The 18,596-nt window shown below is 27.5% G+C and overlaps 1 protein-coding gene across 2 annotated transcripts in view; it reads right to left on the reverse strand.

Moving 5' to 3' along the window:
• LOC121129792 (limbic system-associated membrane protein) overlaps positions 1-18,596 on the reverse strand; it is a 262,656-nt gene that overhangs the window by 93,145 nt on the left and 150,915 nt on the right. The window contains exon 3 of one of the 2 annotated variants that reach the window (XM_040725515.2): positions 10,041-10,264. In XM_040725515.2, the coding sequence (XP_040581449.1) occupies positions 10,041-10,140 (100 nt within the window). In that variant the 5' untranslated portion in view covers positions 10,141-10,264. Of the gene's footprint in view, positions 1-10,040; positions 10,268-18,596 lie in introns of both variants that reach the window. The other variant, XM_071893418.1, reaches the window with a different exon arrangement.

Genomic DNA, 18,596 nt, shown 5'->3' on the forward strand with positions numbered 1-18,596 from the left:
TGTTTTTTATACGTATTTTTTTTGTTATGCTCTTGATGTCGTTGAATTGTCATTTGTAGTTTCACTTGAGCTCAGTAAGTAGGTAGTGAGATTGTGAATGACAAGGACGTCTCAGTTTATTACAGTGACACGCTTAAAATAGATTGCCGTTAGGTTTCAGAGTATACATATATATATATATATATAATATACGGCAGTTGATGCTAACAAGATTGTTAATTTAGTTTGACTAAAAATCTTTATACCCCTTTTTCCCTAAACTCTACAATATTACTATCTCTAGTGAGGGATAGAGTTGTAAAAATAATCAAATTGAAGGCGTGTTAGGAACATCCAATATCATGTCAAAAAGAAATAATAGTAGTAAATAAACCTAAGCTCGTGTAAACCACAGTATTAATAATAATATTTTATATGGTTTCTTTCCTTATAAATTATTGAGGGATTTGAGTGTGATAGCGACGTTTATAGTATTGGTGAGTTTCATTGCAATCGTACAATTTGACATGTTTGGATTATTTATGTGATGACCTCAAAAAAAAAATATGGATCTTAGATTTCTTTCATTGTTCAACAATTTCCCCCCCCCCTCCCCCTTGATTTTACTTTTTTATACAAAGTTAGAATCTTTGGAAGCTTTCAAACATTGAGGGGGGAAGGGGTACAGTAAAATAGTCCTTATATAAATGAGTAAAAAATGTATCTTATTACTTTTCCACACCCACTTATAGCGATACTGTTCATACATATCAGATGTGAGCTGGCATACCAGATCTAAATCAGAAAGTCATATCTGGAAAAACATCCAATATATGCATTGTATTGGTATAGGAGAGAATTCTTAAAAATTTCGATATTTGCTCATATATTTCATATCATGTCATCAAAAAAAGAGGTAAGTTAATTACCTCTTTTATTTATTTTCCATAAGTATTCAACTTCATAGTCAAAAATTATTTCCTAAATAATGTTTGCATATATTATAAACTTTGACTATTAAAAGATATTAATCATTTTAATTTAATCAGATTAAAACTCTCACGTACTTTTATTATAAATAGTGGAATATTTAAAATTATTTCAAAAATTGTTTTACTAAAACAACAAAGAATCCCGACTTATTTGAATATTTATCTAGTTCCAAGTATGATCACACTTTAGAAAGTTGTAAGAATATGTCCATGAAATATTTAATTGTCTATATTTTGTGTATAGTAAAATAAATACTTATTGTATTGAGCCTAATTGTAAATTTTTCCTTTTTAATCTACATCAACTACTCCAAAAAAAATAAAATTATTTGTTTCATTTCAAATTTAATTCTCATTCAATTTTTCAAATTTATATTTGTATTATGTTGGTGTGTAATATACCTGATTACAGTGTATTTTCAAAATTGTATTTTTCGTTTGTTGTTCTTTGCAATTTTCAAATATTGGAAAAAATTGATTGAAAAAAAAAGAAATCTTTTTTGAAAACTTTTCAAAGATTGTTTTTTATCTGGTTAAAAGAAACATATAAAAATAAAAGAAGAAACGCCATTTGCATGTTTAACTACAATTATGTAAACGACACAAGAATAAAAAACAAAAGAGAACAACCGGCAAATCCAGAGATCTGATAAAGTAAATTATATTCTGAAGAGAAGATCTTGAGCTAGGTCGGACGAATAATTATTAGTAAACCTTCTAAATATTGTTTATTTGTATTTCCCATAAATGGAGAGGGAGTTGAGGATTATAATTGGATGAGAGATATAATCATGGAGCCACGAATGGACCTGTTGGTTCTTGTACTTCACTACGAATGCTTTGTTCTGTGGAGAAGAACCCCTCAATCTTCCACCTATCCTTATATCGTGAGGATGCTATAATGAGTCAATTTGAGGTACTTAGTCTCGCCTCAAAGTTCATTCAGATCTCTTCCTCCACCATCTTAAGGATAGCGGTAATTTTTCAGATTCGTAGAATAAATTAAACGAGGTCTTTTACTTCTCATGGAAAAAATTATATGTTTCTCTCTTTAAGGTAATCCCGTGACTTGTTTGTAAGAATGCAGGACGTTCCACATCTATACATTAACCATTTTGACTTTTAGTAGAGAATAAATTCTTGACATTAGGATCCACGTTTTCCATTTCATCGCTAATACTAAGCCGTTCAACCTTCTCCTTCCAATATAAAAAGGTACCTTCTCATCACGACCAATACTAATCTTCGAAGTTTGCTTGATCATATTGTTTAAAATGATTTGTATAAGGCAATGAAAGCAGGTATCGGAGGACAATGATAATTAATTTTGAAATCTCGTCCAGATGTTCTATAGGATATAATTTTTTTTTTCATCACAGGACTTCCCTTTGATACATAGTAACCTGCAGAAGTAATCTCTGCATAACTAAGGAGATCACTCTTACTGTCCAGTCGAGGATTATAATTTGGTGGTTCGTTTTAACCTTTGTAAAGGAAGGGCACTCTCAATGGTAGAGCTTCATACGGAGGACATCTGTGTCAAATGATGACCCGATCTTTTTACCAATCCAAATATTTCAAATGGCCCCATACAGATCCGTTCAGTAAATTGACAACCTATCTCTTGTAACAGTTTTTTTTTTTTAATCCCCCAAAAATCACCAGTGATTCTGAGTCGTTTTTACCACGAATGATTAAGTGTTTTTCACACATACCTTCTATGTGCATAGAACCAAGATCCTAGGAAGGTGTTGACCTTGTTACGTATCCCCCATACTTAATATTCCAATAGTTTATAAATGCTATCACATATCATCTTTGAAAAAGGTGCGTATCTCAACAGATAGAAGGTTTTTGGGAGGATATTGATAGCCCAGGTCGTCTGTTTTTCATATATGGTGAGTGTTGTATTACTGAAAAATCTTACACTCTTTTGGATAGTAGATAAATTTTTTAAACCATTTCTTCTCTCAGCATCAGCACTGCAGCTAGGAACTTCAATTCCTAGAAGTGAGAAAGACTTAACAAAATCTAATTCACTAAGGCTATGTCTTATGATAGCTGTCATAGTTAGATAAGATCTGAGCCTTCTCAATGTTGATGAAGAGAACCGATATTTTTTGAAATCCTGAATGACTTTAATGACGTAAGAGATGGAATATGTTAGTTTTTCTTGTGTTTCCGTTAGAAATAAGGTAATATCATGAACGAATAATAAGCCTTCAATGACTTTTCATTTATTTCCAAACTGTCAAGGCTGTAGTTGGAGTTGATAATCTCGTTTAATTCAATCATTGCTTTTAGAAAGACAGATGGTGATATCAAATCTTCTTGTCGAGCTCCACACTGAATGCAAAATTAGATTGATCACCAGGAATATAAATGCTTTCAAAGAATGACTGAAACAATGTTAATAAACCCTTCCGGCAGTCTGTATCCTATATAGCTATTCGAAAATGAACCTGTGTAAGACAGTAACGAATGCCTTTTCGAAGTAGAAAAAAATGTAGCGTACTTGGATGATGCATAAAAGTCTATTTCATCTGATATAAAGTGTGGTATATCCTCTAGTGACGCAAAAAATCCTTTCTGATCTGTTAATATAATGTATGGAAGAATTCTGGAAAATCTTCGATTCAATATTCCGGTGAGTATTATAGAATGAAGTATTCAGGAGGGAAATGGGTCTGTAATTTTAAACATCATACTTTGACTTGTTCGTCTTTAGGACTAAAGTTAAGGATCCAGTGCTCATGAAGTCAAGAACAAAACCCTGCTTGAATATTTCCATAAACACTTCTTCGAGGATTGAAGAAAATACATTTTTTAACCTTTTGAAAAATTCAAATGGCAACCCAGATGGTCCATGGCATTTAATTTTTTTATCATAAACCTTGGATGAACTTTATAATTTCTTCTTTAATGATGGGTAAGTTAATACCTAAAAATTACCATATATCACCATTTGAATAATTTTGATCATCTTTTTAAGTTCTTCCCGAATTCCAATGTTTAAATAACAAGAGAGACACATTCAATTTCCAGAAGGATCTTCGAGCTTTCGACGAAACATTGAAATAAGCAAGGGGAACACCATAAACTCTGCCTAAAGATTTGTTAATCTACTTGAAGACAAAGGATTATAAAGTTGACTTAGTATTTTGATAACAGATCTTGTATTCCCTATAAAAATATTTTTTGTACAAACTCATCAAACACAAGCCCAGGTCCATTAAATTCTTATAATTAATAACCTTATCTAGATTTTTACCATTTTTTTTGTTACAAGAACCCTCATAAGAAGACTAATAATGTGACAAGTAAGGGGTAATGTTGAGGGCACAAACTAATTCTCCAATTTCGGATAAAAAAATTTCATTATGTAAGTGTACTAAAGTTTAAATTCAATGTTTGGACCACATAACACATAAAATGTTTTTTTTTTTCTAAGAGATAGCATCTCGATTACTCTAGAACATCCGTCATAGTCTGAATCCCTCATTGGAGGACTAAGGGACAAACCTAGTATTAATTAGAGCAACTACGTCAGGAAACAAAAATCCTCTGATGTTTTAATTACTTTGATAATCTACTTAGAGAGGCTACGAAGTTAACACTGTAAGTCATAATTGTTCCCATACTCTCTTAATACGAAATAAAAGAAATATTTATTGTGTCTTTTTATCTTGCGTTTGATTTTGTGTTTTACACATGTGAGATATGTATCATAATTGTATTTATTAAATTAAATTGATGTCATGTTATTAAATACTTTTGTTTTGTTTACTTCATCATTAAAAATAAAATTAAGCCTATCTGGCATTAAAAAACAAAACAATAAACAATCTTTCATAATTGAAAAAAAAATCCACAATATATTTTTTCTTTCGTTTTGTTTTTTTTACAATAATAGCAATCTACAAATAATAACAAAAATACGTTTAACCTGTTTATCTGTCATAAATAAACTAATAATACAAAAGTTGTGGACACACGTAACACATAATTAAACTAGATATATTTTAGAATTGAAATTGAAATTAGTAAAGAAATATTTCTTTTGGATCATAACTCATAAATATTTAGACCAAAGACAGTTAAAATACTTTGTTTCATTTGTGGGTAGCTTATTTTCATATTCAATAGATCAAAACCATATTTCTGTTCTATATATAAAATTCATCACATCATTTATAAAGTAAGCTGAATAAACTCGTAAAATAAAATTAATCAGGAAATAAATTATATATAATGAAGTAATAATTTTTATAAACAACATTATTATTCCTAATTCCATCAATTAGGTTTCTGATTTGTATGTGAAATATTACCCATCTAAAGATTGAACACTTTAGAAACTTTTTTTTTAAATATGTAAAAACAAGTTTTCATAACAAAAATGAAGAAATGTGATAACGGAAATTGAAACTATTTTCTCGAGAAATTTCTCAATGGAATGACTCATTTAACACTTGTTTCTTATACATGTACGTTTGATCTAATATCTTTCCATATTCAAACATAATATGTTTAATTTTACTATCTTAATATCTAAAAATATTATGGTTTTCACTTTTGCCAATGGTGGATGTAAAAAAAATTTTTTTTTCTTTTTTCACCTGTCCAACTTAAAATTAAATTAAATTTTTTGTAGCTGTATATTTTACCTTAAAACTCAAAATTCATATTTTTTATTTACAAATTGGATGATTTGTTCCTAAGATAAATGTAAAGTACTTTTTTTGCAATTTTATTAAAAAGGTGATATAAACCAATTTTCAAATGGTACCATCTTTTAAAACTGTTTTTTAATTTCAACAGACATATCATTTGAGAAAAATATTTAAAAAATGTTTTGCAAGAGTATATTTTTATATTTACTCAATGTGAAGTTATGAATGTGAATGTGAACTTAAATGTAATCTCGTTTATCAAACTTTATATGAGACGAATTAAATTTATTTTTTAGCGCTGAACGTTATCAACAGAAAATGTAAGTTTTGAAATACATACATTAGACTGTACCAAAATGAAAAAAGTTGGGAATTTGGTATTTATGAATAAAAACAAATCAACCTTAGAAATTAAGGAAGGTCGTATTTTTAAGAGTTTAATTGACAGTTTTTGTAGTAAAAAATTATAAATCGGTTGTCTGATTTTGCTTAAAAGAACAACGAAAGTATTTTGGATAATAAAATCAAAAAATGAGATTTGATTAATAAAAATGAAGAGAAAATTCAAAATACATGCGCGTAATACGCGGAATCAAAAGATAATATTTAAGAATTGTTGAAAAATTTTGCAAAACATATGTTTTATCTATAGTACTTAATATTATTAAAATTAAAATTCTGTAACTGGATTCAAATCGATAATTTTAATTAAACAACACCAAAATTTCCTTTTTTTTTGACATTTTACAAACTTTGAAATCAAAACGCGTCCATGAAGGACCATTTTTTTGGCGGTTTGATGGTTATTTTCTTGTTTAGAGGAATAAAATGCAAAATAAAAGATATCTGGCGATACCAAAATCCGAACTATTGTCAATACGATACACCCTAATATAATAGAGATATTTATTCTGGAGATAATTGATTAAAATTCTTTTAGTTATATTTATATCATTTTTTAAATTGTATTTTTCATTACATGATGTAAGAAATGTTAATTAAATAATATAATTATCTATTTTTATTTTATTTGTATATCAAAAAATTTCAAAATTTCAAAAATAAGTATCATACCAAACATTTAATTGAAAAAAAAAAGAATGAAGTATACAAAGTTGGATCGAATTCTGATTTTTCAATACCGATTTAGTGAGGATTTACTCTGTTGTTAAAATTTTATCTCTAAAATATATTTTCCTTCAAAATGGATAATTTTCTGTGGGAGTGACAATCACATCGTTGGAATTATCAAATAACTTTTTTTTTGTCTCTAGTTCACAAATTATTCTATCTGTGAAAAAGAAATGGTTTATTTTCTTAAATTGTCCTTCTAGAACCTGGTCAATATTTCAAATGCTCATATAAAAAAAAAAGTGCGTGTTTTTCATGCTAAAAAGATCATATAATTCTTGTGAACGAAGTATAATTATAATAATACTATTAACAAAATTATAAATAATAATACTAACATGGATAAAATATTGTTTCTAAATTTTTTCTATATAGTACAAAATATGGATCAAAACAGCTTATTCTATTGACACATCAAATAATACTATTACATTTATAAATTGAAAATTGACTGATTTTTCTTTAATAAAGAAACATGTTTCCATGTTATTAACAAAATATTAAATATTGCAATCTATTTTGACATGCAAAAATATATGATTTACATAAAATATTAAATAAAATGTTAGCTTGTCTGTCTTTCAAACTTTATTCTTCCAATCAAAACTCAAAATTGGGAGAGTCAATGGTTCTGAAATTTTTTTTATGAAAATATTTGTTCAAAGATGGTTTTAAGTATAATTTAATAAATAAGTTTTGAAATAATAATTGCAAAAAAGTATGAGTTTAAAATCTTGAACCTGCAAAACCACAATAATTATTTTGTAGATGTGAAATAATTTTTAAATTTCTCAAGTTTGTGTATCAATTCGTTACAAAAATGAAGGGTAGTAATATAATATATCCCCAGCATAGTTCCACAATAATTAATATTTTTTTGGAACATTATTGGAAGGTACAGAATATCGGGTTGCGTCTGATTTATTTGACTCTCAATTCTAAGGTCAACTTCTCAGTAATCATACTTTTACGTCTTCATAAAGCAAACTCAATGTCTCTTTTTTTTTAAATTTTTGAGGATAAACCAAACAAATTAAAAATATTAAATATTATTTTGTAATTCTGGTAATGCTCGATGTTATAAAATCTTAGAAATCTGAAGTGCTTGGAAACTTTTCTGAACAGCTACACAAGAAATAAAAAGTTAAAGTATTTTGTCATTTATAAAATCAATTCTTATCATTACTTATTTATAAGGAATGAGGGATTTAACAGTTACAAGCCACCCAGACTATGAGTTTCTTGAAATATCAATTACAATCTTTTGATAAATTTTTTGTATAATTCTCTAAAGCTGTTTATGGAATATAAGTAGGTTGGATGTAATAGCTTTTTTAGGCATTTCTTTTTCTATCAATTGCTTTTAGACTAAGCATGAAATAAAAATTACCTTTTAAGAAGTAGCATAAATGATAGTTAAATAAGTTTGGAAAAGATTTGTAAATAGAAGAATAAACAATAAATTTTATCTTCCCTGATGGTATGAAAAGATCCCTTACTTTGACATTTTATTCCTAACATTTTTGAAATGAAAAAGTTGATGTACAATTAAAAAAAGATTTATAATTCTGATGAAACCTTTTCGAGAATATTTTTTTTTGTATTCCTCTCAATATATATTCGTGTATTATGCTATCAGAGGTTTTGTGGAGTCCACAGCACTTATTTCACCAAATCTCCCTTTACTTTGTACAATCTAAATTCCAGCTTAAATATTCTTAAAATGTCGGAAATCTTATTTCCTTTCAGGAATCCTCGTTTTAGAAAGGCCAAGCTTATAATTTCAGATTGTGTCCATTTTTGCTACGAAAATACTAAAAAGAATTATAAGGTTTTCATTGAGTATAGTAATTAGTCTTTAGCTACTGACATTTGTAGTTAAAACCTTACACAGAATAAGGGAATCCTGCTTTTCTTCAAAGACTTTGGAAAACTCCTGTAAACTTTCCCGTCTCAAAAAAATAAGAAACAGCCACATAAATTGACCAAATTCAAATTTTCCCATCAATAGCATCTGTTCCCAAAGCTTTCCCATCCTTAAAGTTCGTTTTTATAAAATAAGTTATAACTTCTTTTTGAGTTTACCTTACTTTAGCCGATAAAAAATTAATATTCTTTTGGAAGCACATAGCTTAAAGTTTTAATATCTCAGAAAAGTCCGTAATAATATAGCCTCAATTGACAGTTTTCTTGATTAGAAGCAAGTTTTTTTTTTCTACGTATGCTTATTTTCAGTGACGATTTTTACTTAAAATTCCAATTCCACAATTTCTGAGAATGGACGTAAGTTTGTGGTTTTGTAAGTAATAATACGTAAAAATCAAGAACATTTTTATAAAATTTCATCAACCTTCTTTTAAACCACAATTATCTCTTTCTTTTTTTATGAATAAACTCTATGGTATTATATTTAGTCATATGAAACAGGAGATGTGTATTTTTTTTATTGTTAAATGAAGTGTTAAAGTGATTAATAAAAACGTATATTAGTTATTTTATAAAATGTTTGTCTTCTAATACCCATTTGTGGGAATTTAACCGTTTCTTAGGTATACAAAATTGGAAATTAATTTTAATAAGGTTATGTTCTGGTTCATGAAGAGGACCGCAAACAAGCGTTTATAGTTTTTGAACGGATAGAAGGAGAGACAACATCAAAATTGATTCAAAAAGTCGTATGTCCCATTGGTTGGAACACATTGTCTTCTGGGATCAAAACACTAGTTATGCTTCGATAATTTTTTTTGATTGGTGTATGTCTGATTCGTTTAATATGACGTTTAGATCTCTTACGATCAAAAGGGGATAAAAGTCATGTTTACAAACGTTGATAATCAATATATTGGAAAAAGGTGAAAGGTTATTTATTCCGTTATTGGATTAACTTCATTTGTCCGATAATATATCCGTACAAAACCATCCGTACAGGAGAAGATAACAGTAAAATTAATATCTGAGATTACCTAAATGTAATTTATAAGTGTTTTTTTTGGATGTTTTTAACATATGGGCAGGTCATATGATTTACAATTCTATATATAACCTATATATCATTTAACGTTTTTTAAACTTTTGCATATTTTTATCATAACTTTTATCTGTGGAATCAATACATTTGCTTTGACATTTCAAATACATTAAAGGACTCATAACAATATCAAAAAAGTTATTAATGGTAATAAGAGTATTTTAAATATTATTTACATTAATTTGGTAAAAAAATACATTTCGTTCAAAACTCAATAACAAATAATCAAATACTTACCATCATTAGAATGTCTTTGTGGCGTGCTTCCAACTCGTTGAAAGAACATCATTTCCACAGCCAAAATAACAAACAACATCATAATATGAAGCAATCCCATTATTTTTTTGAATATGTTCTTCTGTATTTTTTATATAGTTAATATTCTTTCAAGTCTCACTTGATCTTCAAATTTATTTTGGAATTAGATTATAATACAACTAACTTCTCACATGTTCCACATTCTGCTGAAAAAAAAAGTATAATTAGTGAACAAATATTTGTTATCTTTATAACAATTACTTAAAATAAAAAAAAGGTTCGATTTTTAAAGAATAAATAATCCATATTATTTATTAGACAATTTATTTGAGTTATCATATATATCAAATATAAATAATAGCTTTGAAAGAAAAAATAAATAGCTGCTCTCACAAAGAAATATTTTGCGAATGTATAGAAGCAGAAAAATTAAAAAAATATTTACTGTCTACGGTAATTTATCAAGAAAATTATGTAATAGATTATGTATGTATCCCCTATCATAGTGCAAAACAATAATTGAATTAAGGGTGTCTCACTGCGGCTTTTCCGAAGTTATATGTTAGTTTAGGCACAGAATAGTGTTAAGCATTTGCTTTTTAATACACATAGTTTTGGGTATATGAATAATTTAAGGCCATAAACCCTGGGCAATTTACTCGTGAATGTGTTGTTGGATTGTCTTAGACAATGACTGTGGTAGGAAAGCAGTCAAAGCTATCCAGACGTTCAGCTTTATGATGGTGAAACCGGCAAAAACAAGAACAAACCTTCAAAAACAAGCTATAACTAAGACATCATGGAATGCTGTACATAGTGAAAAAATTGTCATTTCAAAGTTTATGGGAAAATCCCACTAATCCCTCCGTAAAATTTCAAAATATCTAACACCTAAAGGGTACCGGATCAGCAAATATGCGGTTATTATAACATTTGTTTTCTATTGATTAATGAAATACACTCTATAAGTATGGCTAATATCAGACTTGAACTCCACTAATACTTATGCACTTTTGGGACCAATACCAATTATTTGGTATAATAACAAACTCATTAATCGGCTGATTTTTATAAATGCAAAAAAATACATACATAAAAGTCCAAGTATGATCTGAATAAGAGAAAAATTGAATAAATTTACTTTATTAAGGTGCAAAAAAAGGTTTTGATATATTGTATATTTTTTATTGTGGAGATTTTTTGAAGTTTATTTTTGTTTGCAAGAAAGAAGGCATTTGATTTCAATAGCCTTATCAAATTACAAAACATTCCACATTTGGCTAATTCGAGGAATACTCTATACATGCAATATGCAGAATTTACCCTCCCCCCTCTTGAGCCATTTATTCATTATTTCTTAAGGCAATTTAACTTTTTGTCAATATATCGACACAGTCTTTGGTTAGATCCTTTTGAATCAATCCTCCGCCAACGAAGAAAAATGGAAGTAATGTTTTTACATATGTTCGTTAGTTTGTCTGTCGGTTCCCAGGATTATGTCAAAAGCTACGGATAAATTTTTATTTAACTGGATAGGAAGATTAATTATTATATGGATACAGTAAGAGACCATTAAGTATTGATAGTTCTAGGTAGCACAGAATGTTATAAATGCATAATTTTGCATAATTTTAGAACATATTAAGATACAATTGGTGTCGTTATGAAGGAAGACATAACAAAAACACAACTTTAAAAAAATAACAATGTACGCTCTAACAAGTTTCCTTTCCAGCTCTTCTCTCTTGTTTGTTATTTTTCCCTAATGAAAAATAATAATTTATAGATCTTAAATGTATCTACTCTGTTAAATCTTTTCCAATTATTAGATTGTCTACCTACTTTGAATGTGAACAGTAAATATATAATACTTAGTAAGCATCCATGCTTCCTTTCATTCATCATTAAACTCTGATAGTTCTCTTTAAATAAATTGAAAAATTGTATCGGAAGGTAGATTTAACTAAATTGTACAATATATACAAAAATTAGGAACACAAAAATCATGATTGATAACTATTAGTCCTTATTACTTCTAATCAATAATAAATAGCTAAAATATTCTTTCAACATATGTAAGTATTTCAATATAAAATACGTCTTTGTTAGCATATTGTTTTTCACTTATTCCTTGGAGCAAAAATTTACTTTATTCTGCTTCTCATCTAAAAATATAAATCATTCCTTTGTTAAATAAAACCCTTATCAACATTTTTTTTGAATTTGAAAGAACAAGATCTTGAAATTACTTTCTTTTTCAATAAGTAGTAAGTATGTCATTGAGTATAGCATTTTCAGAGTATTTAATTATCTTCACATATGTTTGAAAGTATAATTATTTAGTAATGTTTTGGTTATCAAAATACTGTACACGAGGCGATATGTCATTAAATTGAAAGACTGCATTTTAGAATAAATATATATAGTAGTGACACTGCTCGGTAAACAACGATCTCAGGGGAAAGGATAATTCGTAACTTAATGTGTGTAGGCTCTATTCGCCCTCTCACTTAGAGAAGGAAATATGTTCACTTTATAAGTTATGAATGAGCAGAGGTAAATAGAAAATTTAGTTGAAAACTGGGAGTGGCTTTTCTAGTCGAAAATCTGAGCAAGGTTTTGATTTTTCAATGCTCTTATTATTATTCTTGCATTCTTGAAAACAGAACATCTTAGTATAAATTAATAACTAGTGTATGTGCTCTTGAACGACGGTGAGTAACAATGAGACTTGAGAGTTTTCAGTGTAAGTAATTTTTAGACTCGGAGTAGAAACTAATAATCAATATGGAATAATTCTAGCGTGTACGTCAGGCAATTACTAGAAATCAACGTTAGAAAAAATGTGAAAATGAGAAAAGTTGGGGGTTTAAAAAAAGGTCTATTTTTGTTTCATTATTAAATAAAAGACTATTCTTGTAAGACCAAATTTCTCTACTTTTAGATGGAAATTGTATAAATCACAAAAAAAAAAATCGTCTTGCTTAGAACCTCTAGTTTAATTTGAATGCATTTTTTTAAAGTATAATGCTACAAAAAACTGCCATAGCCACTTTAACATTGTACATCATTAAATAATATAATAAGGATGAATTAAAATTGATGATGGTAGAAAAAGTTTATTATTCTTCTTATATTTTCAATCTTTTGACGCCATTGTTATAAGGATATAATCAAATATATTTTTGCCATGAAATCCCAATTTGTTCTTCATCTATTGTCAATATCTATGATATCCGAATTTCAGAGCATGGAAATGTCACTTTTCATGATGTAGATATACAAGAAGGACATATAATTGAAAAGTATCTAAAAAATGGTTGTTCCTTTTCTTTAGGACCATTGAATACATGAGAAATTAAAACCTCTTGTTTTCATTGATTTGATTACGAGTGTGTTTCTTTTTTGGCGAGACCAATGTCCACAAATGTTTCCTATTTCTCAATTGTGCCATAAAACGTATGTTTTTGGACATTTTTTGGGTTGGATAAGGAAGATAAAAAATTATCAAAAGACTGTGTGACTCGAATTGAGTATTATAGAACGGTGAAACGATATTTGCTATATTTTTTTATAATCATTCTCTTGTGCCTTATTGTTCAGAGAGTCTATGCAAAAAAAAAAAACCTTGGTTGATTGGATATTAAACATAAACAACAGTGTTAAGTGAACATAAAGATAACAATACAAGGGTTAAATACGTAAAAAGTCATTAAGAATCTATTATTTTATTAACTGTGGACTTTTTGAACCCAGATCAATCCTTTTCGTCACATTAAATAGAAAAGACAGATTTTCTTTTTCTTTATAAAGTTAACTTTTTTGCTATAACGAATGAAGGATTATGAACATACAAAATAATATAAGTTTTTGGTGAGGCTAAGCAGGTAAATTTTTATCTAACGTTTTCAGTCTTTGTAATCTTGTTCTAAAATAATTCCAGGAAACTATTAAGAAAGGCTCTAATTGTACGTCATCTCTCTTATATCATGAATTGCAGCGTTTAACTAGTGTTCTACGTCTTTAAATTCAATGTCTTAACTGTGGTAAAGAAGTTAAAAATGATGGGAAGTTATATTTTTAATAATTAATGTCTTTTACAGAAGCCAGAATTGAAATTATATCATTTTAGATTTTTTTGTATACATGCTTCTTTGTGGTACATTTGATAATGTTTATAAAGAATTTCTTGCTGGAAATCATTCAAAAATATCTCCTCACTGCAGTTTTGGCGTACTTTCCAAATCATATTATCCTCAACAGCAAATTGTTTGTGTGGAAGATTTAGTAGAATTTGTCGTAAAAGTATTTACTAAATAAAGATGGTTAGATGCCCGCAAATACAGTGTTATATTTTATGAAGAATGTTGTTCATTTGCTTTGTTGTAATGAAAAAAAAGACTTTTTCTTAAAATCCATAAACAATAAATGGAATTTATCCAAGACAGAGTCCATAAATAATCATTTTACTCAACTTTACGATTTATTATTAATAATAAACCAGATATTATTTTATTGATAATTGTATATTTTTCTTAATATTAGCTATGATATTCCTTATCACTATGTCTTATGAATAAGTAATAAGTAGTTAATGAAGAGGACTGTTTTTCATCATTTTATCTCCCTAAAAATGGAAAGATATCGAGTTGATAGCAAAATACAGAATCAATCTATAATTACACTTTTTAACCATAAAAAGGACTTCTATATAAGTTTTATTTATTTAAGTATTTTAGATACTCAATCTTTTATTAATAGCTTGTTTTTGGGGTATGTAGAATTTTCAGTACATAGAATAAATAATTTCATATATCTGAATAAAGTTTTTTATAGTGGCTGATTATTAATTTCTTGTAATGAAAAAAAGAATGGACGCTCGGTAGTCCAGAAAATGATTTTCCTTAGAAATTAAAAAAAATCACAGTACTTTGAGTAATGTATCTCAATTTGTTTATGTGCCTTGAACTCTCAATTTGTTGAAATGTCATGTTCAATTTTGCATTTTGAGTGACCTTAACATTATTTAATGGTATCTTACTCTTCACATATATCACATTTCGAGAAATTTTAACCAAAATTTTTCACGCAGTTTCACAAAAAAAGACTTTTATCTTTATCCGTTATCCTGTATTTAAAATAAATAATGTTTAGTGTGATATTGGTCTCTCAAAACTTAATGGCAGCTTAATTCTAACATAAATAGCCTTCCTATGATATGCCACTAAAATAAAAAGGTAACTTTCGCAGTAATCCTGCTCACAAACAAACTGAAGGCTAAACAAATCCTTGTTACCACTTTTTTGGCATAAGTGATAACCTTGGAACTAATTGAAATTTTGTTAAATGTTTTGTAGTTTTATATAACAATCTTTAACACTTCTGATATTAATGAAAATTTTGTAAACATTCTTTGTAATATCTGCTAATTCCATTGTTGTAAGTTCCATTCATAGTAAGTAAGTAAATTTTTTGTAAATATTCGATATAAGTTAAAAATATAAGTGTTAGATTCAATCCTATAAAAAATATAGTTAATTAAAGCCAACAATTATTTGATAATTACTTGAACGGGTTTGAATTTTTTTTTATTATAAAAAAGTCCCTTTTATTTAAAATCGAATACTCAAAACTTGAAAAACTCGGGAAATTACAAGTCAAATTTCTAGCTTTATTCAGACGGAGAGTAAAAACTACATACATTCGCCTTACAAGTTTAGTTAATACTGTCTTAAAAAAGAAGATATTACATAAAATATTAAAAAAAACGGATTAATTTTTTTAATAACTTTACTTTCAAGGGCGATACATCGATTATAGCAGGCATACCATTTTCAAATTACATTTTTATAGTACCATTTATCTTAGTCTCAAAATAGTCCTCAATTATGGCAACTACCTCAGATTTTTTTCCAGTGGGCATTATTTCGATGGATGCAAGTAGTAAAGCATGTCAGTTGGGCTAGGTCCAGAGAATATGGTGGATAGGGAAGCAATTTGTACTTTAGTCCATGTAATTTTGCCCAATTTGTTAGTGATTAGCGCTTGTGCATTATTTTGATAAATCATAACTTTTTCTTCTCAAATTTGGCTGTCTCTCTATGATTTCCTCTTTCAAATGCTGTAAGAATGCTATGTAACAATTATTGTTGGTGGTCTGTTCTTTGAAGGTAATCATTGAATATTATACCATGTGTAATATGCATTCCAGAATACTTATACTATAACCTTGCCAGCCAACTGTTGTGTCTTTTTACGTATTAGATTCAATTCCTTGTGTGTAGTCAGCTCAGCTGACTATCAATTGGATTCAAGAATGCAATGATGGAGTCATGTTTCCTCAATAGCATCATATCAACTAAAATGTTCGTAGTTATTACTTCTTTTAATAATTTATTTATGGCTATTGTGTTTGGCATGATTTTTGTCAAAACTATTCTAAGAGCAGTTTTAAATGAAAGCATCCTTATAATCAGATTAATTAATAATTATTTAGTGAATACCTAATTATTGCAATTTGTGGTAAATAATTAAATATTTTATTTATGTAAATTAGAGTAACATCAATAATTACATAATATTGCAACATGACTCATCATAACTTATATATACCATTATTTTTGGCAAAATGTATTTATGGTAATGTGTCCATTAGGCAAAGCGAACATTTGGAATAGTCATCCCTTGGAAAAGTGTCTGTTCGGCAAAATGACATTTGACAAAGTATTTTAGAATCACAGAGACATATTAATTAAAATATGATAAGATAAATTATACTTATTTAAAGAATGTCTCTACTACATCAATTAACCTATTTAATTTTGTTTCGTAGATTTTTATTAGATGAAAAAAAAATGGTAGTGAGTCTATTTGATCAAAATTTAAAGCTATTGTGAATTCATGAGGAGTTCATACTCAATGATATTTATAATACAGTTGTGCTATACAAACTCATTTCTTTCTATTTAGTAAAATTTATGGCAATGACACCTTTAAAGTTTGATTAATTGAACAAAAAAAACAAAAAACTATTAGCATCCCTTTTAACTATTTAGTTAAGAATGGTTGAATAGTTGAAACCATGCATATTGCATATACTACTTTATAAATATTCTTGCAGTAGAAAATGCCACAATATTCTAAATAAGGATACATGCACCAACAGTTTTACATTAATGCATCTTCTATAAAACTTTTTTACACCACTTAACATCATTTTTACACATTTAAAAACATAATTTAGGTCAATCATAACTTGTAAAAGTCAATAATCTTATCATTTTTATGTATTGAGTGCTAAAAGCATGATGTGTCTTTAGTTGGAGAAATATCTTTTTTTATATGTATATCTGTATAAATATTATCCCATCAACAAAACCTACGCCTATTTTATTTGTATATATATACTTGTTTATGGTAATGTTAAATTGCCTCAGTAATGTCAAAAAGCCCATTATTAAAAAAATTGAATATGTACATTAAACATATATCATTCTCATAAAATCCTGAAGGACATAATTTTCTGGTTAATTATACAGAATATTAAAAATTGTTTTCAATTTATTTGCAGTAAAAATACTTGTTTGATAAAATGAAGAAAGGTTTGATTTTAAATCTAGCTCAATTATCAATTATAATTGGTCAACATATCAGTGCTAAATGAATACTACCGTACTTTGACTATAGAAATTTATATTTACAAATTATTATTTTTTGTTTAAGAGAGTGATTTTATCTTAGGATTTTATTTGATTGATGTTTTGTTATGAAAAAGTCTAATACACATATCAATTATAATTGTAATTAATTTTTGATTACCTCCGCCAACAAATGTTATGTTTATGGCAGATTTGTTTGTTTGTAAGTAAAATTACCGAAAAACTTATAGATAAAGTTTTATAACAAGGTTATATATGTTAACATTACGACCCCATTTAATTTTGAAAAGTGAATGGTCAAGGTCATAACAAATGTTAAAAAGGCAAAATCGACCATAACTTTTTAAAAAACTGAAATACATAGCTCAATTTAAATTTATCTGGACAAAATCATATAAAACAAATTAAGATACATAATTCAAATTAGTGTTAATTGTTGTTAATTTATGGGAAATGATGTAATGCAGAATTTTGTACTCTCCCGAGTGCCCATTCTAATATATGAAATGTGACTGACTAATATTTTAAAGCAAAACATTTTAAGATTTTCTCAAATATTTCTACAACTGAAACCGTATTTATTTGGCTAATCGTATAGAATGTCATTCTAAATTTATATAAGTTCATAGTTTGTTTTCTTTAAATTCATTTTGATTGACATAAAAAAACTTTTTTTAATATACAAGAGCGATCATGCAAAAATTTATATACAATGTGTACTATATTTATACACAAAGAAATGCGCATCCGATTAATTTGAATACATTTTAATATAAGAATAGAAAACTTAAGTATTATAAAAAAATGTGGATTTAGTATATTTAAACAATGACATTACTATAAACATATTAAGAACAATAATAAAATATAAATTACC

The sequence above is a fragment of the Lepeophtheirus salmonis genome, chromosome 14 (genome assembly GCF_016086655.4).
Source record: "Lepeophtheirus salmonis chromosome 14, UVic_Lsal_1.4, whole genome shotgun sequence".
In the NCBI taxonomy this organism is placed as follows: domain Eukaryota; kingdom Metazoa; phylum Arthropoda; class Copepoda; order Siphonostomatoida; family Caligidae; genus Lepeophtheirus; species Lepeophtheirus salmonis.